Below are 23,561 nucleotides of genomic sequence, written 5' to 3'. Positions count from 1 at the left end.
TCAAAGGGTGTGAACAGTTCAAAGCTCTAGATTTCCCTCCAAAATGACTAAAAACTATTTTATTTCTTAGTATTACATAATTAGCCCTACCATTAATATTTGAGCAATTTCATTAGCATTGAAAATATTCTTCTGAACTACTTTTTGAATTCACCATATATATGTGTGTGCCCACAGATAATATATATGCTTTTCTGTATTGTTTAAGCATAAAAAGTTTTATACACATAATTCTGTGACTTGTACTTTTCTCTTAATGACTTACTGAATAAAAATTACTTTGAGCATGGCAGATATCACTCAGTAAATATCAGCTGTGAATGCTTTGTACACATATGCAAATGTTTCTTTGGAGAAAATGCTGATTCATAAGCTATATAGAAAAATTATAGCCAAAGTTTCCCCCCAAATTCCTGTACCAATATTGACCCCCTTCAATGTATAAGAGAACCATTTTCTCACATACTTGTCAATATGTATTTTATATTATCAACCTTTTAAATTTTAATCTTACCTAATCTGATAAATAAACAAAGTATATCTTGTGCATCCATCCATCCATCAACCCAGCCACTCACTCACCCACCGACCTACCTGTCTACTCATCCATTTGTCCATCTGTTCATTGGTCCATCCACCCACCCATTCACCCACCTACCTATTCACCCACACATCTGTCCATTCATCCATCTGTCCACTAAGCCTGTATAAGTACCTACAGAGTGAGTGCCAGCCTCTGTGCTCAGAACGGGAGACCCCAGTAGAAAATAAGACAGCACTTAACCTTTTAAAAGAGGAAGAAGAGCATCAGCTGCTAATGAATAAGATACCTTCAAATGGAGATTTTATTTAGAATTTTCCTAACTACTAGAGAAGTTGATCTTTATGCACGTCTGTTACCCGTTTGTATTTTCTTTTCTGTGAGTTGCCCATCCATAGCCCTTGTACATTTTTCTAGTTAGTGTCTAGAGTAATGAAGTCCAGTGTATAAATGGACTTGTGTGTATATGTATAATATATATAATCATATATTATATATCATATATATTCTATAAGTTATAAAGTTTTATATATAACTTAATATATATCGTTTAAGCATAAAAAGGTTTATACTATACATATATTGAGATTTTATTTAGAATTTTCCTAAAATATAACATATATGATATATATTATATATTCTGTATAATATATATTACATTTATATATGTAATATATAATAAGTTTTTCTTACTCTGTTTAATATTTACCCATTCCATCCTGATTTGCAGTGCCACCTTTATCATACTATATATTCATCATTACATTCTTGTATATTAAATATTCATATATTCGTGATTCTATTCTTGGACTCTGTTCTGTCCTGCTGATCTGTTTGTTTCTGTCAGTACCACACTGCTCTCATTCCTTCAGCTTTAAAATACACATTGATCATGAATATGCCACAACTCCCTCTTTGACCTTTCTCAAAGCTGTCTTGGCTATTCTTGCACAGTTACTCATTTTTGTGAAATTTAAAATGAGTTGTGAAGTGCCATGAAAGATCTTGTTGGGACTTTGACTGGAATTACATAGATTAACTTGGGGAGCATTTTTTAGCTTTAAAAAACTAGCTATTTGTATTAGTTCATTTTGCATTGCTATAAAGAAATATCTGAGACTGAGTAATTTATAAAGAAAAGAAGTTTAATTAGCTTATGGTTCCACAGGCTGTACAGGAAGCTGTACAGGAAGCTTCTGAGGAGTCCTCAGGAAACTTAAAATTATGGTGAGAGACAGAAGGGAAGCCAGCTCTTCATGTGGCCAGAGAATGAGCAAGAGAGCGGTGGTGGGGTAGTGCCACATACTTTTAAAGGACCAAATCTCAGCAGAACTCACTCATTGTAGATGATAGCACCAAGGGGTCACCATGAGAAACCACCCCCATGATCCAGTCACCTCCCATCTGGCTCCACCTCCAACATTGGGGATTATAATTTGACATGAGATTTGGTGGGGAAACAAATACAAACTATATAATTTCACCCCTGGCCCCCTAAAGATCATGCCTTTCTCACACTGCAAAATACAATCATGGTTTCCTAATAGTCACCCAAAGTCTTAATTCGTTCCAGCATTAACTCAAAAGGCCAAAGTCTCATCTGAGACAAGGCAGGTGCCTTCTAACTATGAGCCTGTAATATCAAAGACAAATTAATTACTTTCAAGATACAATGGGGGATATAGGTATTGGGTAAATACTCCCATTTCAAAGGGGAGAAATCAGCCAAAGGAAGGGGTTACAGGCCTCATGCAGGTTGGAAACTTAGTGGGGCAGTCATTAAATTTTAAAGCTCCCAAATAACCTCCTTTGACTCCATGTCTCACATCTAGGGCACATTGGTGCAAGGGGTGGGCTCCCAAGGCCTTGGGCAGCTCTGCCTCTGGGGCTTTGCAGGGTTCAGCCCTGTCTGCTACTCTCATGGGCTAGTGTTCAGTGCCTGCAGCTTTTCCAGGCTGATGGTGGCAAGATGCTGGTGGAGCTACCATTCTGGAGTCTGGAGGATGGTGACCCTCTTCTCCCAGCTTCACTAGGCAGTGCCCCAGTGAGAACTGTGTGGGGGGCTCCAACCCCACATTTCCCCCCACACTGCCCTAGTAGAGGTTCTCCATGAGGGCTCTGCCCCTGCAGCAGGCTTCTGCCTGGACATCCAGGCTTTTCCATACATCCTCTGAAATCTAGGCAGAGGCTCCAAAGCCTCAACTTTGTACTCCGTGCAACCACAGGCATAACACCATGTGGATGCCACCAATGCTTATGGGTTGCATCCTCTGAAACAGCAGCCTGAACTGTATTTGGGCCCCTTTGAGCCATGACTGGAATTTGAGCAGCTGGGATGTGGGACAGAGTGTCCTGAGGCTGCGCAGGGCCGCAGGGGCTCTGAGTCTGGCCCATGAAACCATTATGTCCTCCTAGGCCTCTGGGCCTGTGAGGGGAGGGGCTGCCAATAAGGTCTCTGAGATGTCTTCCAGGCCTTTTCCCATTGTCTTGGCTATTAGCACTTGGCTCCTTTTTATTTAGGTAAATTGCTGCAACCTGCTTGAATTTCTTCCCTGAAAGTGGGTTTGCCTTTTCTACCACATGGCCAGGCTGCAAATTTTCCAAACTTTTACTCTCTGCTTCCCCTTTTAATATAAATTCCAGTTTTACATCATTATATCATTTCTTTGCTCGTGGATATGAGCATAGGTTATTAGAAACAGCCAGTTCACATCTTGAATGTTTTGCTGCTTCGAAATTTCTTCCACCAGATACCCTAAGTCATCATTCTTAAGTTCAAAGTTAACGCAGATCCCTAGGGCAGGGGTATAATGCAGCCAAGTTCTTTGCTAAAGTATAACAAAAGGAACCTTTGCTTCAGTTTCCAAAAAGATCCTCATCTCCATCTGAGACCTCGTCAGCCTGGCCTTCACTGTCCATATCATTACCAGAATTTTGGTCACAAACAACAATTAACAAGTCTCGAGGAAGCTCCAAACATTCCTTTATCTTCCTATCTTCTTCTGAGCCCTCCAAACTCTTCCACCCTCTGCTCATTACCTAGCTCCAAGGTTGCTTCCATATTTTCAGGTGTCTTTATAACAGTGCCCCACTCCTCAGTACCACTTTTCTGTGTTAGTCTGTTCTCACAGTGCTATAAAGAAATATCTGAGACTGGGTAATTTATAAACAAAAGAGATTTAATTGGCTTACAGTTCCACAGGCTGTACAGCATGGAAGCTTGATGCTGGCTTCTGCTTAGCTTGTGGAAAAGCCCCAGGAAACTTCCAAGGATGGGGAGAATGCAAAGGGGAGCAGCACTTCGCATGGCCAAAGAAGGAGCAAGAGAGAGGAGCAAGGTGCTACACACTTCTAAACAACTGGAACTCATAAGAACTCACTATCACTGATGACTTCACCAAGGGGCGGGGGACAGGAGGGGCGGTGATGTTAAACCATGAGAAACTGCCCCTATGATCCAATTACCTCCTGCTAGGCCCCATCTCCAACATTGGAGGTTACAATTCAACACGTGGCTTGGTGGGGATACAGAGCCAAACCATATCACTCTTCTCTCTGTACATGGTGGAGCTCTTTGTTTCTGTGTCCTTCTTTAATAACATTTCCAGGTCAGCATTTTGGATTAGAGGTGCCAGTGTTGATGTCCAGATCAGGGCAGCTCCTGGCACAGGCTGTGGTGTGTGCTCGGCAGGATGGAGACGGGAACAGAGCCTGGAAGGGGAGGGTGTGAGCAGGATGCCAAGGGAGAGACCAAAAGTGTGTGAAGTCCTCCCAAGTGGCTGCTCTGTGCTGTGGGGTGCACCACATGGCAAGTGAGGTGTGTTGTCTGCGCTGCTGGGAGTTGCAGAGCACTTCTGCTCAGACCAGTGAGAGTGGAGTTGCCAGCAAGAGACCAGGTGGCCCCTGACCAAATCCTGAGCAGAAGGTGGAAAAATAGATTCTGCTGTTGAAGGCGGCGCCCAGCAAGGGAGCAGAGGTGGCCAGCATGGTTTCAGGGGAGTTGGGTTCAAGGCAGGTGTGAGGTGTGGTTGTAATTTTTCCTGGGGTGAGGGCCTGTGAGATTTTAGGGTAAGGGAAAGGAGGCAGTAGCGTGTGGCACCTGGCCCCTTGCAGTGAGTGAGGTGTGAAGGGCAGGGAGTGTGGCTGTAGCCCCAGGGGCCCCCCACTGATGCTTCTGATTTCTGTCCAACAGGTGCAGGCCACTGTCGTGGGGCTCTTGGCTGCTGTGGCTGCACTGCTGTTGGGCGTGGTGTCTCGAGAGGAAGTGGATGTTGCCAAGGTGGAGTTGCTGTGTGCCAGCAGTGTCCTCACTGCCTTCCTTGCAGCCTTTGCCCTGGGTGAGCCATGCCCTAGCTGTGAGCTCCCACCTGCCCCCTGCTCCTCTGAGGTCCCATCTCAGGGCTCATTGTGTTTTCAGTTTCTGGGGTGTGAGTCCCACCGCTAATGGGACTGATGGTGGGCTCAGGGGTCTCACTGGCGGGGTGGGACGAGCCAGCTGGGTCTTCGTGGCCCGCCTTGTGCCAGGCAGGAGTGTGTGCCGCTCCTGCCACCACTCGCCTCTGCTCTCTGCTATGTAAAGACCTGTCCCTGCTCTTCAGATCTCTTCAGCTGGTTACACTCCCATGCCAAGGCCTGACACCTGCACACAGCAGGCTTGTTCATCTGTGCAGTCAGCCTGTTGGTTTTTAAACACTTATTGAGCATGACCTTACACACAGGCCTGTGATGCGCTCTGGAGGCTGCAGGTGTCCTGAGGGCGAGGCACAGATTTGAGCTTCCATTTCATGTCTTCAGAGAGGCCTTTCTGACCTGTCTGAGGAGACTGTGGCTGCTGTGACGGAGCCCCCAGTCGGCACCTTGGTGGCAGCAGACATTTACTCCTCACGGGGCTGCAGGCTGGAGCCCAAGGTTGGGCACCCACGGGGCTGGCCTCAGGGCTGCTCCCTTTGAGGCTGCAGCTGGCCCTTCTCGCTGTCCTCACACAGTGGAGAGAGGTGGGAGCTCTTTGGGGCCTCTTTCATAAGGGCCCTCATCTCATTCATGGGGCCCCCATCCTCATGACTTCACCTCCCAAAGGCCCCACCTCCTAACACCATCACCTTGTGGGCGAGGATTTCAACGTGTGGGTTGGGGGGATAGCAGTGTTGAGTGCACAGCACCACCCTCCCACATGCACCCACCTCCTGTCTCCCCTTCCCGTGTGCCCCGGCTCTGCTTGTGTAGCTCAGATTGTCTTGTTGTATCATCTTTCTGCCTCACCTCCCTGCTAAAGAGTCAACTCCTCAAGAGTGGGGACCCAGTAGTTTCTACCTGCTGTCTGCTGCTCCTTTCTCATGCCAGACACAGCTGATGCTTAACATGTATCTGCAGCACATGTGAGACAGAAATGTGGGCAGACATACCTCCTTCCTTGGGACTCACACACGTGCGGGGAAAGCAGTCACCGCACATTGGCCACACTGCATCGTTGTGCATTGGTGATTAATTGTTGCTGGGTGTCTGCTGTGTGCCTGGCACCATGTAGTGCTGGGGATATACTGTCAACAAAATGTGTTTTGATTTTATATTCTAGCTCAGGGGCAGACAATAAGTTGTGAATATACAGGACACTAAAGTGAGTGCCACATGTCGCTTTTGTCCTGAGGCTTCCTCTGACGAACACTAAAGTGACCTTCGTTCCAGCCGTGCTTTACGTTAATGTCCTGTTTTACTCACCTCACCTCAAATGATGTGTTCATACACTTGTGTACTGTCTCTCCCCACACCCGACAGGCATTTCCACTGATGGGAACAGAGCCTTTTGGTTATTGTCATCACTTAAACCAGGGCCGGGCTTATAACCAGCTTGCAGATGTTAGCTAAATGAATGGACTCTCCTCCAGCTCTCTCCTGGGTCATGTATCTGTGTGAATCCTGCAGACCACATGTCTTGCTTTGGTGCAATGAAAGAAGGAAAGGTTGATAACTTCATAATTGAACCTATTATGATCCATTCCCCCACCTACTTGCTCAGTCAGTACCCTCTGGGCTCAGCTCTCTGTAGGTTACCCATGTGGACTATTTGAGGTTTCTCATTCCTACCTACCAGGTAGCTGATCAGCCCCATTCCTGTGCCAGTGCATGGAGCCAGCGTGGAGGGTGTAGGCCAGAAGAGGACTGTGCCGAAGCCCGGCTGCAAGTTTACAAACCACATGTCCCTACTCAGGATGTTGGCTGAGGCTGGCTCCTAATCACAGCCTGCACAGGCATAGACAGATGGTGGATGCCATGACCCAGCCTGGTCCACGGATAGGGCAGGATGAATGTGCTAGACTTTCCAGAGAAGAGGAGTCCAGGAGACCCTCAGCATAAAGTCCCCTGAAAACAACACAGTCTAACAGTCCAGAAGGCCAGCTCTGTCTTTGCAGGGGCTTATAGAGAATACCATTCCCAGCTCCCCATTTTACAGAAGGGGAAACTGGGGCCCCGGAGATGGGATGAAGCTTAGCAACATAAGCAAAATCTGTATTGTCCGTGACTGTTCAGAAGCATTGCGGTTACCTCACCAGGCGATGTTGAAGAGGCTGTCACACAAGCCTCAGGGTAGTGGTTTTCAATAGGCGTCCCCAAACCACTGGTGTTCCTTTAAATGGTCCCTGCAAGATTGTCCCCAGCTCACTGACTCAGCGTGCAAACTCAAATTCACTTATATCTGGCATTCAGAAGGAGACACAGGGCTATGACTTGTTCACAAGATCAGGCCAGGCACAAACCGGCTTGTAGTGGCAGCTTGAGGATGGCATCAGGTGGTGATTGTAATTGTTTTTAGAGTTACAGGATCCTGGGTAAAGTGTTAAAATGCCAATAGCCACAACACAGAGTATCTTCTTAGAGAGCCAAGTGAGAGTCTGTTGAGTCAAGTCCTAGGCTGTGGATGGGGACTAGGAGATCATGTGTGATAGTCCCCTTCAGAGCACAGTCTGAACAGGAAGGAGGACTTCGGAGGCATGGTGGCCACGGAAACGTGAGCCTCACCTCTTCAGTACTGCCCCCCGAAATCCGCCACCACTGCATGTGCCTCCCAGTGCACCACGGACAGCACCGCCAAGCTCCCAGCACGGGACTGTTCCTGGGAGACACAGGGCCCTCCGAGTGTGCCTCTGACAGCCTGGCTGAGTGCACCTAGAAACACAGTGCAGTCTCAGATGTACCCCCACCTTCCCTGCCTCCCTCCCCTGCGCCCTGCCTGTGTCAGTGCTTCCAGCTCCCTCCCGCCCTCCCCGTCTTCCCTCACAGGCCTAGTCCCTAATGAACCTCTTACCCAGCTGATTCCATCTTGATGTCTGCTTCTCAGAGGATGCCAGTAAACACAGGAGGCCATGAGCTCACCCCCGGGGGACCTGTTGCTCCAAGTATCTTTGGAGCAGCCTCCATGCAGCATGGGACTGTGGGCTGCCTGTCTCTGTGGTTCCTGGTGATTTGGGAGCTCGGGAGCCACAGGTCACTCCTTAGCATCATGTGCACAGGTCACAAAGTGGAGTCCAACTCTCCCAGCCTTCTCAGGCCTCCAGTGTAGTGGGAAGCTCTGAAAGTCAAGGCAGCCTGGCTTCATGTCAAGGCCTTGGTGGAGGAAGGCAAGTTAATGAGAGCCTCCCTGCCATCTGCCATTCCCGACTCAGTGCCCCCATCCTGTGCTGCTGTGCCTGCTCAGAGCCATCTGTCTCCCTGGGATTTGAGTTTGCTCTTTCTCCTCTCTCTCTGCAGGGGTGCTGATGATCTGTATAGTGATTGGTGCTCGAAAGCTTGGGGTCAACCCAGACAACATTGCCACGCCCATTGCAGCCAGCCTGGGAGACCTCATCACACTGTCCATTCTGGCTTTGGTTAGCAGCTTCTTTTACAGACACAAAGGTAAGGAGTGTCTTCTTCTGTAGACACAAAGGCTCCATGGAGGAGGGGCCCTGGAACAGGTCACCACTGAGGCCGAAGGGTACTTTTGCATCCAGCCCATGTGCTGTTGCTTGAATGTGTCCCCCACATTTCATGTGTTGGAAACTTAACCCCTAACTTGGCAGTAATGAAAGGTGGGGCCTTCAAAAGGTGATTGGATTAATGGATTAATGGATTAATGAGTTGTCATGGGAGTGGGACTGGTGGCTTTATAAAAAGAAGAGGTGAGACCTGAGCTGCACGCTCGGTTCCCTCACCATGTGGTGCCCTGCACCACCTCCAGACTGCAGAGCCCCCACCAGCAGGAAGGCCCTCACCAGATGCAGCCCCTCGACCTTGGGTTCTTCAGCCTCCACAACCATAAGAAATTTCCTTATGAATTATCCAATTTCTGGTATTCCCTATAAGCAAGTAGACTAAAGCAAAAACTTGATACTGAGAAGTAGGGTGTTACTGATGTCAACCTTAAATAACAATATCCAGAGAAGATTGTTACCAGCGGTGAGTCCAGCTATCTGGAGAAACTCCAGAATGGCAACTTTGCAGCAATTTCAGTTCTTTGTCTTCTGGAAGGAAAGATTTCAAACACAGGCAAGGTTTAAAGCAGGAGAGAGAATTTATTTTAAGCAAAGCAAGAGTTTATTACAGAGAGTACACTTGAAAGAGAGTTGTGGGCGACTTGAAAAATCAAGTGTGGTGTTTGCTTTAGTCATACCCCCCACATCCATACCTGGGCAATTGTTTAAAGGCATTTTGTTCCTAACTGCCTCCCCCATTATCTTCATGTACCTGGAATTTGTGTTACAATGAACAATAATATAGCCAATCCATAGCTTATGTTATTTTAATGTAAATTATTGGTGAACAACTTAGGAACAGCCTCTTCCTTTATCCTTAAAATCCCATTTGTAACTGCTACTAATTGAAGTATATATCCAGGGCACTTGAATCTATGCTCCCACTAAGCTGTTCTTAAGTTTTGGGCTCAGGTAGACTCTAAAGTTAGTCATAAAATAGGTGGTTAGACATGAGCAAGGCAGGAGAGAGGGCCCTCAAGAGTGTTGGGCAGTGGTCAAGCTATGGTAAGGGAATTATAAATCTGTCCCCTTGAAATAATGAGCAGGACAAGGGAGGAACCCCAGAGCTGTCTAGTACTCATTGAGTAACAGACAGGCAGGCATAAAACCATCCCTCTAAGATAATAAGCGGCCAGGACTGGTGCCTGGAATTACAGGAGTCTTAGAACAGACAGAAGACACCTGGAGTTAGCAAGCCATAATCCCCGATAGGGTTTCAAGCATGTGCAGTGAAAGGGCAAGATGGTGAAATTTAACTGGTATATGACCTTCCTCTGGAGCGCTGGACCTGTGAGAGCTGCCCCTACTGAGCATGTGCACCACTTCAGTAAACACACTGCACGTGCAGCTCTCCCAAGTGCTGGCAGGGCCACTGCACATGCCATAGATAAAGGCCCGCCCAGGGGAAGAACAAAAGGAAGACACAGAAAGCCCAGGAAAAGATAGGGGGTATAAAAACTCTAAACAAAGAAGCAAACAACACACTTGATTTTGACAATTGGTTGAGTTTATCTAAAGACCTGAGATCAATAGAAAGGAATGTCTGTGTTACGAAAAAGGATTGTGGAGACAGAGTTCTTATTTGCAGAGGAAGCCTTCAGGTAGCAGGCTTCAGAGAGAAGAGATTATAAAATGCTTCTTATCAGACTTAAAGTCTGTGTTGATGTAAATGCCAGAGAGGGATAATGAGGCATGTCTGACCCCCACTCCCCGTCATGGCCTGAACCAGTCTTTCAGGTTCCATTTTAAGAGTGCCCTCGCTGAGGAGGAAGTTCATTCAGATAGTTGAGATGGAGCTTAGAATTTTATTTTTGGTTTACCTGGTGAACTCCTAGAGAAAAGGGAAACGGCAGAAAAATTTGAAAATTTTTAGCCTGGCCATGTGGTAGAGAATGAGTTTCCAGGAGAGGAATCCAAGGATGTGACTGAGCCACCAGTTTCTAAGGAGATTAGCATGGCTGAAAGGGAGTCCGGAACTGATAGTCAAGACAAGGGGGAAATGGCCCAAAAGCATTTCAGAGATTTTTCTTGACTCCCCCTCCCATCACAAGCCCAGAAACCTAGAAAGACGGAGTAGTTTCAGGGGACAGGCCCAGAGCATGAGCTTGCTGCCCAGGGCCACCTAGGGACTCTGTTCCCTGTATCCCAGCGCAGCGCTCCTTAGCCATCCCAGCCATGGTTCACATGGCTCGGGTGCAGCTCATGCTGCCGCTCTAGAAGGTACAAATCATAAACCTAGGTCCATGTGCTGCTAATTGTCCAGACTTGCAGAGAGCAAGGGCCTTGGAAGCTTAGTAGCCACTACCAAGTTTTGGAAGTATTTTGTCCAAAGCCTGGGGGCCCAGACAAAGACTTGTTTCAGGGCTGGAGCCACTGCAGAGCTCCCCTACTAGAGCAGTGCCAAGCAGAAATGTGGGATTAGAGCTGCTCCGGAGAGTTCCACCAGGACAATATCTGGTGGAGCCATGGAAGCAGGACTCCCACCGAGACCCCAGGACTGCAGAGCTGTTAGTATGCGACTTCAGCCTGGGAGAGCTGGGTGGACTGAGCACAGCACAGCCATGGTTGGAGGTAGGGGGCTGTCAGAGGCCTGGTAGCCTCAACCCCCACACCAGCGTGTAGAAGATGCCTGGCATGGAGTCAGAGGAGAAGGCTCTGGAGTCATAAGCCCCAGTGTCTGCCCTCTCAGGTTTTGGCCTATTGGTCTTTTTGTCCATTTCTTCCTTTTGGATGGGAATGTCTGCCTTATACCCATACCACCATTGTATCTTAGAAGCAGATAGCTTGTTTTGATTTCATAGGCTCACATGTGAGACTCTGGACTTTGGGCTTTTGAGTTAATGCTGGCATAATTTAAGACTTTGGGGCTATGGGGATGGAATGAATGTATTTTGCATGTGAGAATGCCATGAATTTGGGGGACCAGGAGTGGAATGCTGTGGTTTGAATGAGTTCCCTCAGTTTCACGTGTTGATCCCCACTGTGGCGGTATTGAAAAGTGGGGCCTTTAAGAGGTGATTGGGTCATAAGGGCTCTGCCCTCATGAATGAATTAATCCAGTCATAGATTAATGGATTAATGGATTAATGAGTTGCCATGGGAGTGGGACTGGTAGCTTTGAAAAAGAGGAAGAGCACAGAAGCTGCATGCTCAGTTCCCTCCCCACGTGGTGCCTTGCGCCACCTCCGGACTCTGCAGAGTCTGCGCCAGCAAGAAGGCCCTCACCAGAGGCAGCCTCTCGACCTTGGACTTCTCAGCCGGTATAACTGTAAGAGCAAATTCCTTTGCTTTAGGGATTACCCAGTTTCGAGTGTTCTGTTATAAGCAACAAAACTGACTAAGACACTGTGACCTTCAAATCAGCCATTATTCCCACAGGAAGGACCCTGCTGTATTACAGTCAAAAATTGTTTTACAGATGGAAAGCCTGAGGTCATTCCACAAGTTCAAGGAGTGCTCAGGAAAGTGCTTCAAGCTCTCCAAACCATGTTAGGAAGGATGAGCAACTGAAGCCTGCATTTATATGGGTTGTTAACTTCTACCTTTAGGGCAGAGGTGTACTAGGAGGTTGAGTAGGGCCTAAGGCTAGTCGGCCACACTGATGTGTCCTCACAGGATTGGAGGGCAGTGGGCACGCAGTGACAGTTGTTGAGGAAGTGCCCAAAGGGAAGAACCTCAGCAAAGCTACAATTTATCACTCCCCATGGGAATGTGGGCCCAGGGATTTGGGAAAGCATCCCATCTTTACCTGTTGGCAACTGAAGCAGACAAATAAACAGCTGTGATTTAGAGGGTATTGGCACTGGGACCCTTTCAAATGTCCCAGCTTTGGGACCGTCTCCTTGCCATCCTGGTGTTGCCTGCCAGCAGTCATGTTTAATCACCAGGAAGATTCGCCAAGTTTAGTTAAGTGGTGATGGAGATCTGTAAGAAATAAGATGACCTAATTTTACTTTTAAGCTAAACTGAACTTAAAACAAGAAGGTTTGTGTGTGGGTTATTTGAGTTGGATTTGCAAAATAAGTGAGAATTCAGGCATCACATGAACTTTTCCCTCTGCCCTACACTGTACTGTCTGCTCATTTTCACAAGACTTATGATTTAGACACAAAATCACTGTTGGAGCATCCCTCTCTCCAGTGAGACTGTGACCTTCTCTCTGCTACATTCAGGAGTCACTGGGACTGGCCTGTATTAGATAAGTCTTGACCCACTGAGGTGTAACCAGCTGACTGTGGCACCTGCTGGGTGTAGTTGGGAATTGGCATTGCACACCGGGGAGGTGTGCTGGGAGAGCATGAGGCAGGCCCTGGGGGTGCTTGTGAGTAGCTATCTGAAAACTCAGACTAGATTCAAAAGCATCCTATAAGGTGATGCTTCTGCAGGCTGCTGTTTCCCAGAGGGCAGGAGACCTGGTTAGAGCTGGCTGGGCCTGACTTATACCTCCTGCAGAAGCCACGCCCTCCTACCATAAAGTACCTTGTCTGTAGCCAGTCTGGGGCACCTGAGGCAGAGGAATGGGCCATGACCCTTTAGTGCAGAGAAGGAAGGAGGGGATATTCCTGATAACACGACCAGAGAGGGAGTGCATGGGACACAGACCCATGCCTGGGCACCCCGAATGTTGGGCCCCCTTAGCAGGTGAGCCTGCCCTCCGGAGGGTGGGGCTGAGTGTGAGAGGACCACTCTAGAGAACACTGGTGTCTTGTTCTGTCACTTGTGGAAGGGGACCCTCACACGGAGCACAACACAGAAAGGGAGGAATGAATGCATGAGGAGCCCGAGTGTGTCAGGCTCATCCTGGGCCCCCGCAGCAGTGACTGCTCCAGCACCTGGCCAGTCTTCACTGGCCTCTTGCCAGTGGAGAAGATGAGACGGGGACGCGAGTAGCTACCTGGCTGGTGACCCGTGTAGTTGCCTGGGACTGGCCTCAGCCAGGACCACAGGTGGCATCCCATAGCCAGCCCTGGCGTTCCATAGACCCAGGCCATACGTAGCCCTTACGGGGCTGCTTGCTGTCTAGGCAGCCACCCTTTTTTGCATGTCTACTTCCTCCTGCTACCTGTTAAGAAGGTGAGATGAGATTGTGCACATGAAGTACTGAGCATAGTGCTGGCTCATGGTGCGTTCCATACATTGTACTTCTATTTATTTATGACAGTAGCATCAGGGTGGGAGGAGGCAGAACAGGGTACTTTATGTGGGGAAAATAGCAAGTTTGCCAGAGAAGTGGAGTTGAATGTGGCAGGAGTGGAGGACAGAGAGGAGCTTTTCCAGTCACTTCTTGGGATGGTGAAAGTTCTTTGAAAAGTATGGCAAGGCAGTTCCCCCTCAACTGATGAGGACAGGAGCATCCTCACCCACCTCTTGTGAAACCCAGGCCCAGCCTGTGCATGCTGGCCTTGGCCATACGAGCCGCGTGTGTCCCTGTTCTCCTTTCAGATAATCGGTATCTGACGCCGCTGGTCTGCCTCAGCTTTGCGGCTCTGACCCCAGTGTGGGTCCTCATTGCCAAGCAGAGCCCACCCATCATGAAGATCCTGAAGTTTGGCTGGTTCCCAATCATCCTGGCCATGGTCATCAGCAGGTGAGCAGGAGCCAGGGCCATGGCCCCCTCTTCCTTCTCTCAGCCATGAAGGCCCCTAGTGCCAGTGTGACACTCACTGCCTTGGGGGTCCGGGATGGAGTGAAATGTAGCTGTGGGCTCTTTCAGTAACTCCCATTGCTGATTGAATCATACCTTTTTACTTTCTTCTCTCCCTTTCACTGAGAACCCTGGGTCTTGTCGGTTCTAAGAGAGGCTGCCCTGTTTACATTTGCCAGAGCACCAGGGACCCAGGAAGAGCCAAAGCCAGGGCCACCCCATGAGTGCATTGGAGCCCCAGGGGAGACAGTGGCTTTCAGGCCATGGCCACCAGAGCTTTGCTGGCCCAGACTCCTGCTTAGGTGGCAGGTCCCCCACCTCAGCGTCAAGGCCACATCTGCTGACTTATTCGTCCTCCTGGTCACTGGCCACTGGTGGGAGCTAGACAGCTGTGGGGTTAGCTCCCCTCCAGAGCCTTAGAACCTTCAGCTGAGCCCAGGTCCACCACCCTCCAGCTCCCTCTCAAGGCCCATTTCCTGGGAGTCGACCTTGATGGGGGCTACCCCAGTCCATTCTGATGGGTTTTTCCAACTTTGTGTCTTGGGGAGAAGAGGTGATGGAGTAGGTATCCTGGCTTCCAGGAGGCTCCTGGGCTCCTTTTACAGATTGACCTAGCTTCTCCAGGGGTCAAAGAAGTTCCAAGGGGTGGGAAAGCTTTTGCTAAATTACAGTGGCCAGTGGGAGCAATTTCTGGCTGCAACATTTTCTGAGAACACGGGGCGGGCGTGAGGTGATCCTCCTGCAGTTTCTGTTTTCTGCTAAAGAGTATCTCAGCCATGGTTCCAGAGTCTTGGGACAGCCCAGCCAGCTGTGTGCCCTTGAAAAGGCATTTGTTTGTTTTGCAATAAGTGGGTGTTCTTGGATGGCTTTCTGCAATGGTTGAGATTCAAAGTGGAGTTGGAAAAGCATGAGCAGGGTGCAGAGGATGCTGGGGAGACCAGCTTGGCTGCAGCAGATATTTTGTGTAGGGGAGAGGAGAGTGTCCACCAAGGGTGGGAAGCCAGGCTGAGAGGGTGATTTGTGTGGAGGGTTGCAGGGCCATTGTAAGTGTAAACTCTGATAACTTGACTGCTGTCTGCTATTTCCCCAGTTTTGGAGGACTCATCTTGAGCAAAACCGTTTCTAAACAGCAGTACAAAGGCATGGCGGTATTTACCCCCGTCATATGTGGTAGGTATTTGAAGGATTCCCGTGTGGTCCCTGAGCTGGGTTGGCTCCCAGGATTGGGTTGGACCTGAACAGCAGACCTCAGAGGGGCAGCACCAGCCCCGCACAGGCAGTTGGGCAGCTGAGCCGTGGACAGACTGCTGCCTTACAGGGATGCCGGAGCAGGTCTTCTCAGATGGAAGAAGCCTGGGAAGGAAGCCCCACACACCGCTCGCAGCAGCTCAGACCCAGCTCCTCATAGGCAGCCCCCAAACATGAGCTCTTCTGACAGAACCAAATTCCAGGCTTTGCCAGCACTGAGTCAAACTCCGGCCTCGATGGCACCTGCTGATTGAGCATGGCTTTCAGAACCAGGGCGCTGGCTCTTGTGACTTTTCTTTTCTTTTCTTTTCTTTTTCTTTGGATTCATTGCTGACATCAGAACTCAGATATTTACACTTAAAAATCTGGATTTCTTCTTAAAAGTTAAGACTGTAACCAATACCAGGCCTACACTGTGGGCACTGCAGCAGTCCCTGAGACAGATCCAGGACTGTGCTTCCCAGCTGCCTTGATCCCCCCCTTCCCTGTTGTCTGACACCTGGCTCTCTGCACATACTCACCTCCTAGGCCTACATCCTGTGGGGTTTGTGTGGATGACGCCTCTTTTAAGTAAAGCTTAGTTTGGTGTCTGGTGTCTGATAAGTTTCTGTAAATGGAAGTGATCAGTTAGGAGAAGAACAAAACATAATTTGTCCAGTTTAGCCCCCAGGCCCTGGCCTGCGGGGACTGAAGAAACAGCCTTCAGAGGCTCTTAGGCAGCCCCTGCGTGTCCAGTGTCCCTCCTCCCTTGCTCCCTTAGGGGACCATGTCTTTGTTCCTTGCATGTCAGTGGGCCACTCAGCATGTCCTCACCCTAACAGTGCCAAAGTGCCTTCACATTGTGAGTAAGGACAGCAACAGAAGGCTTATTACGTTGGAGTGATTTTTTGGGATGAGTCACCAACTGGGATGCCTTCAGTGGCCACTCAAACAATCTGCATGAATTATGCAGGCCCGGCAGCTAGACAGTGAGGAATAGCGGGGGCAAGCTGCAGAATGCATTTCTCATATGAACAGCATGGTGCCTGTCCAGCTTCAGCCAGTAGTTGCCTTGGGAGAGTATAGATCCAGACTTGCCAGAGTTGACCTGGGAAGAGAAGCTGGGAATCTGTATTAAGGGCCAAGTAAACAGTACCAATTAATTTAAGATTTTTTTTCTTTTTAAAATTATGTATGGGGCAAGCAGAATAGATCGCAGCAGTCCTGTACCTGAAGACAATTGTTTGCATCCTTTAGAGCAGCCTACATGGTTGGCCTCTGCCCCAGAGGTCACCCACTGGTGCACACCTGGCCCAGCTAGGGAGAGTGCTCCATGGCACTGAGGAAGTAGGATGGGGGAATCCCCACCTTCCATCAGCCCATCCCCGCATCTGCCCCCACAGAAGGAGTGCTCAGCATGGCCTTTGTCAGCTGGGCCATCTGGCCCTGGCTGAGCCTGAAACCTTTTTCATACCCTGTGGGATCCCGGAGCCTCAGCAGGAAGCCCTGGTGTTCCCAGAGACCGCATGTGCTCATGGTTTTCTGGGCATCATGACTCTGCCTCTAGGGTTATGTGTTCTATGCCCTGTCAATCTACACATGACCTCGCTCATCCTGTTACCCCTAAAGCCACTTGCTCTGGGCATACACCCAAAGCATTTGTGAATGTGGGAGTCTGCACCAACAAGCTGGAACAACTGAGCTCCCACAGAGGGGCTCACGTAGCACCACAAATTGAAATCATGCAACAGACGTCTTTTCTTCAAAGCTGTCAGGCCACACAGCCATGAGAGGTGTCCCAGGCACGTCTCCTGCTGCACGCTTGCTTTGCAACCTGTGATCCTCTCTCTCCTCCCCTCACCTTCCCTCTCATTCTTTTTTTTTTTTTTTTTTTTTTTGTTGAGGCGGAGTCTCGTTCTGTCACCCAGGCTGGAGTGCAGTGGTGCGATCTTGGTTCAATGCAACCTCTGACTCCCAGGTTCAAGCGATTCTCCTGCCTCAGCCTCCTGAGTAGCTAGGATTACAGGTGTGCACCACCACACCCAGCTAATTTTTTTTTTGTATTTTTTAGTAGAGACAGAGTTTCACCATGTTGGTCAGGCTGTTCTCGAACTCCAGACCTCAAATGATATGCCTGCCTCAGCCTCCAAAGGGCTAGGATTATAGGCGTGAGCCACCGCGCCTGGCCCTCTCTCATTCTTATCCACTGTTTTCATTCCTCTCCTCTCCTCTCTTTCCCACCTTGAGTGGAAAAAAAAAAAAATCACTTTCATTTTCTCAGATATTCCAGCCTATAGTCTGGTTCCTGTCAATGCCTGTGGTCTTGAAGTCTGACTTACCCAGACTGCCTTATCATGCTGTGCTCAGACCTTTCTGTCCACTCTCCCTTCATCCTCACTTTGTCCCTAGATCCCCTCCCCATCCTCACTCCAGCCAACAAATATTTATTGAGAACCTGCTTTACAGCCACATTCCCTTCACCTTAAGAGATGCCAGCAGTCAAGATGACACAGTTACTCCCTGGATACCTTGCTCATAAGCTCTAGGCCACCCTGATGTGCTACCAAACAAGATCTGTGGTCAAGTGGGAGGAAATGAAAAGATAATGAAATACTGAATTAACCAAAGAAGGCTTCCTGGAGGGAGGGAACTTAAAATAAGGGATACAACTTAGAGACTGGTGTAAAGAAAGGGAAAACAGATTCCTTTTCTCCTCGTAGGTGTTGGTGGCAATCTGGTGGCCATTCAGACCAGCCGAATCTCAACCTACTTGCACATGTGGAGCGCACCTGGCGTCCTGCCTCTCCAGATGAAGAAATTTTGGCCCAACCCATGTTCTACTTTCTGCACATCAGGTGGGTGTCATGTCTTTCAGAGGCCATCATAGCCATTTCTTTAAACAAGAAAACATCTGTGTCATTGGAATCTGGTGTTTGTAGCGATGGATGCCTGAAGCCAGGGCTGATCTCGGCACACATCACCTTCAGGACCCCAGAAATGAGACTCCCTGGCCCTGCCTTTCCTTCATTCAATTATTTATTGAATGTCTACTGGGCACTAGGTGTCGGGTTAGTGGTGAAACAGGGAGAGCTGATTTCTTGCCCTTGGAGTACACAGTATAGAAGGGCAGATAAACACAAGTGAGCTCGTAATTACAAACTATGGTGGGTACTGAGCAGCAAAAGTGCAGACTGCAGTGAAAAAGAATTAGAAGAGATACACTTGGGATAGGGAAGCTCCTCCCTGAGGACAAGTGGGTGTTGTTGGGAGGAGGAGGGCCAGAGAAGAAGGGGCTTTCAGGGCAGTGGGTGCAGTCTAGCAAAGGCCCAAAGGCAGGGAAGAATATGGCAAGTCTGAAGAACTGAAAGGCCAATGTGGCCTGAGCTGAATGGACAGGAGGGGATGAAGGATGCTGAGGCCAGAGAGGCCAGAAGGTGGTGATCAGACAGGGCCTTGAGGACGGAGCCTGGATTCTACTCAGAACCACTGGAAGCTTTTGGAGATGTTGTATCTTTTTGTTGGCTTTGAAAAACTAAATCTGTTTTCCTGTTACATTGTTTTGGATTTCTTTTCTGTTTTAAGAACTATCTTTAGCTGTCTTTTGGGTTGGCTGCTGGCACGTTTCTGAAGGATATTTTCACTGGTTATAAAATTTGGTGTTGATAGTTGTTTTCAAACACTTGAAAAATATGTCACTTCCTTCTGATTCCATGACTTATGATGAGAAATCTGCCATTTCAGTGTGTTTTGCTGTATAGGTATGGTGCCATTTCTCTCTTGCATATTTCAAGACCTTGTCCTTAGTTTCTAGGAGTTGGATTATGATATGTATTGGTATGGACTTCTTGGGGTTTATCCTATTTGGGGTTTGCTAGGCTCCTTGAACACATGGATTTATATCGTTTGTCAAATCGGAAAATTTAAGCCATCACTTTTCAGCTGCACTCTCCTTCTTTTTGATATTCTGGTGACATGAATGTTAGATCCTCTGTTACAGCCCCACAAATCCCTGAGACTCTGTTTGGTTTTTGCAAAGTCTATTACTCTCCTTGTTTAGATTGGCTCATTTCTATCACTTTTTTCTCCAAGTTGACTGATCTTTTTTCTCCTGCCCTCTCCATTCTGCTATTGAGCCTATTCACTGAGTTGTTTGGGACTTTTGGGGGTATTGTATGTGTTTAGTTTTTTTTTTTTTTTTTTGAGACGGAGTCTCGCTCTGTCACCCAGGCTGGAGTGTGGTGGCGAGATACCGGCTCACTGCAAGCTCCGCCTCCTGGGTTCACGCCATTCTCCTGCCTCAGCCTCCCGAGCAGCTGGGACTACAGGTGCCCACCACCACGCCCAGCTAATTTTTTGTATTTTTAGTAGAGACGGGGTTTCACCGTGTTAGCCAGGATAGTCTTGATCTCCTGACCTCGTGATCCACCCGTCTCGGCCTCCCAAAGTGCTGGGATTACAGGCGTGAGCCACTGCGCCCAGCCATGTTTAGTTTTAACATTTCTATTTGGTTCTTCTTTCTATCTTCTTTTTCTTTTCTGAGACTTTCTATTTCTTTGCTTATACTTGCTATTTTTTTTTTATTGTTTCAGGTGTGTTTGTGATTGCATGATGAAGCATTGTTGTAGTGGCTTCATTAGAACGGCTTTCATGTGATGCTGACATCTGTGTCATCTCAGTCTGCTGTCTGTTGGTTGTCTTTTCTCATCCAGGTTGAGATTTTTCTGGCTCTTGGCAAGATGAGTGATTTTCACTTGAATCCACACATTTTGGGTATTATGTGACAAGACTTTGGATCATATTTGAATCTGTACTTAGCTGGCCTCCTTTGACACTGCACCACTGGGGAGAAGGGATGGACTGCTGCCCAGGTGGGGCTGGAAGGCTGGGTTCCCCACTCAGCCTCTATTGCTATCCTGGGAGAAGAGGAGCACCTTGTTATTGCTGAGCACAGTGCAATCTAGGTTCCTCACTAGGCCTCCTCTGAGATCGCCCTGGCTGGGGCAGGGAGAGATGCCTTGTTGTTGCTCCCCACATGGCTTCACTGACAAGGTGGGGGCCCCATTAGCACTGGGTAGAGATGAAAGTTCTGAATATCACCCTGCCAGCCACAGGAGATGATGGTGGTCCCACCAGGCCTTTCCTGACGAGGTGGGGGCTGCAGTTTTTCCCGTGGTGTCCGTTGGAGTAGAGTAATTACTATCTGAAAGTTGTTTTGCTGGGCTTCCCCTTTCCTGGCCTTTGGCAAAAAAGATCAGACTTCTATGGAGTCTGTTTTTTTGAGACAGGGTCTCACTCTGTCGCCCAGGCTGGAGTGCAATGGTGCAATCTTGGCTCACTGCATCCTCTACCTCCCTGGTTCAAGTGATTCTCCTGCCTCAGCCTCCCGAGTAGCTGAGATTATAGGCGTGCACCACCATACCCAACTAATTTTGTGTTTTTAGTAGAGAGAATGTTTCACCATGTTGGCCAGGCTGGTCTTGAACTCCTGACCTCAAGTGATTGCCTGCCTTGACCTCCCAAAGTGTTGGGATTACCGGTGTGAGCCACCGCACCCAGCCTATGGAGTTTTTTTTTTTTTTGTCTATTTGTATCTGCATTTCTTGATGGCTGAGGCCAGGACTCAGTCTTGGATATGTGAGACAAATAAAGAGAAAAAGGACAATTTAGGGGACTCATGACCATGTTGTTCATTGCAGCCCAAGGTCCCCAGCCAGCCTTTCAGAATCTGCTTACGTTTGTTTTATATACAGTGTTCAGGGCTTTCAGTTGTACTTAATGGGAGAAACAGGATGAAGTATGTCTTCCCTATTTGTTCAGAAGTCAAACTCCCTGTTACATTTTCTAACTTGTCATTTGAATATAGAAAAGCTGTTATTTTCTGTGTTAGTGCACCTCAACATTTTATTGAATTCTTATTGTTTACATGGTTTTCCTTTAGATTTTCTTGAGTTCTCATACCAACTTCCAGTAGTAGCTTCTTCCAATCCTTTTGCTGCTTCTTTTTGACATTTTTTAAAATAATACTTTTATTCCTTGTCTGATTTCTTATCATGAATAGATGTTGTTGCTCCTCTGCATTAGCTTTGAGCTACATGTGACCTTTTTTCTCCTTTTCTTTATTATTTTGGTGAAATACATATATTAACTCAGAGGCAAATGGAGACCTACTTTTCATTAGAACTCTATTTCCATTTGAGAAATCAATCATATTCATATTAGAATTTTTGAAAGTGTTTGTGGTAGGGCCAGGGTCAATCACACTTACTGTAAAGTCTCACACTCAGAGCATGGGAATCTAAAGGAAACCCGGGGCTCACTGGCACATTGCAGGTGTGCTGACAGGCCACAGAGGCTGCTGTGAAGAAGGGGCTGCCCGAGGTCCCCGTTTGAGCCGACTGCCCTCCCCAGATCACCAGCACTGCATTGAGTGGAGCACCGCACCCAAAGCTCTTTTCCTCCTTAAGCCCCTTGCATGTTCGCTCTTGTCTGCTCAAACTCCTCCCCGCCAAATTCAAATCCCAGCTGAAATATCTGCAGGAGCTCATCCCCACTGATACACACTTCCTGCTTTTTGCCCTTCTTTTTACCCTTACTTTCTTCAAAGTACTTGTCAGAATTTGAAGTAGCCTTTCTTGCTGCTTTTTATTTCTGCTTACTTGATTCTTGTTTCTCTTCTCTAAAATATCAGCTCCACGAGGGAAGGGGACAGACTGTATCCCCATCTGCCAGAACATGCTTGCCACAGAGTAGGTGTCCACTGAACACTTGGGAATAAATGGATGAGTGAGTGTGGATGCCTCACTGAGGACTGTCACATGCCAAAGTGGCCTCGCTTCAGGTCACATGACCTTCTTGGTTCTGTTTCTTTCAGAAATCAATTCCATGTCAGCTCGAGTCCTGCTCATGCTGGTGGTCCCAGGCCATCTGATTTTCTTCTACATCATCTACCTGGTGCAGGGTCAGTCAGTCATAAACAGCCAGACCTTTGTGGTGCTCTACCTGCTGGCAGGCCTGATCCAGGTAAGCCTGACTGCAGCAGCAGAGGTGCACAGCTGGGTAGTCAGCCAGCAGCCTTGATCTCTGTCTGAGTGAGAGGCTGAAGGAGGTGGGGGTGAGACAATGGAGCTGATCCCATCTTCCAGGGTGGAGTCCAGCTTGTGTCAGATACAGAGGCCACTCCACATGGCACACCACATGCTGCGTGCCACACACTCCACACCACACAGCGCATCGCACACATTCCACACCACACCACAAACTCACCACACACTCCATACCACACAGCACATCCCATACACTCCACACCACACACTGTACCCCACTGGTCCACCCTTCCATTCCATTCCACCTCTGTCCATTCCATTCCATCCATCCACCCTTCCTTTTATCCCGCGTCATCGCGATCCATCGCCATCGCATCGCCAGCGATCGCTAATCATCGCGTCATCGCATGGCGTAAATCCGCGTAAATCCGCAAATCATAAATCATGCGCCAGCATTAAATCCATCTCGCCGCCCGCCATCCGCATCGCGGCGATCATCTGCATCGCGTCCGTGATCATCGCCATCGTGCGTCATGATCATCGCGAAATCATCATGGTCGGTCATCGCGATCATCGCGCTGCGATCCGGTGCATGGCAATCATCAAACATTTTGATCATGCCAGCCGATCATCATTGGCAAATCACGCATCGGCGGTCGGATCCATGCTGACCACCACCCTCCACCCCTCCACCATTCCTTTTATCTTTCCTTCCTTTCCCATTCCATTCCATCCACCCCCATTATCCATCCACTAAGACCTTGCTTCTAACACATTCCACACCACACACTCCACACCACACACCCCACACCATACACTCCACACCACACACTCCACACCACACACTCCACACCACACACTCCACACCACACACTTCATACCACACACTCCACACCACACACTCCACACCACACACCCCACCCCACACACTCCATACCACACACTCCACACCACACACTCCACACCACACACTCCACACCACACACTCCACACCACACACCCCACACCACACACCCCACACCATACACTCCACACCACACACTCCACACCACACACTCCACACCACACACTCCACACCACACACTCCACACCACACACTC

At 48.5% G+C, this 23,561-nt stretch overlaps 1 protein-coding gene across 4 annotated transcripts in view; it reads left to right on the top strand.

The window, feature by feature from the left end:
• SLC41A3 (solute carrier family 41 member 3) overlaps positions 1-22,524 on the top strand; it is a 74,328-nt gene extending 51,804 nt beyond the window's left edge. For all 4 annotated transcript variants that reach the window (XM_031663054.1, XM_031663055.1, XM_031663056.1 and 1 more), the window contains 6 exons: positions 4,734-4,878; positions 8,285-8,431; positions 13,990-14,134; positions 15,282-15,361; positions 18,139-18,273; positions 22,290-22,524. In XM_031663054.1, coding sequence (XP_031518914.1) covers positions 4,734-4,878; positions 8,285-8,431; positions 13,990-14,134; positions 15,282-15,361; positions 18,139-18,273; positions 22,290-22,495 — 858 coding nt within the window. In that variant the 3' untranslated portion in view covers positions 22,496-22,524. The remainder of the gene's footprint in view (positions 1-4,733; positions 4,879-8,284; positions 8,432-13,989; positions 14,135-15,281; positions 15,362-18,138; positions 18,274-22,289) is intronic.
• Positions 22,525-23,561: the final 1,037 nt, after the last annotated feature.

This window comes from Papio anubis, chromosome 2, assembly GCF_008728515.1.
Source record: "Papio anubis isolate 15944 chromosome 2, Panubis1.0, whole genome shotgun sequence".
Classification (NCBI taxonomy): Eukaryota; Metazoa; Chordata; class Mammalia; order Primates; family Cercopithecidae; genus Papio; species Papio anubis.
Note: the sequence above shows the minus strand (reverse complement) of the source record. Positions and strands in the feature narration are given on the sequence as shown.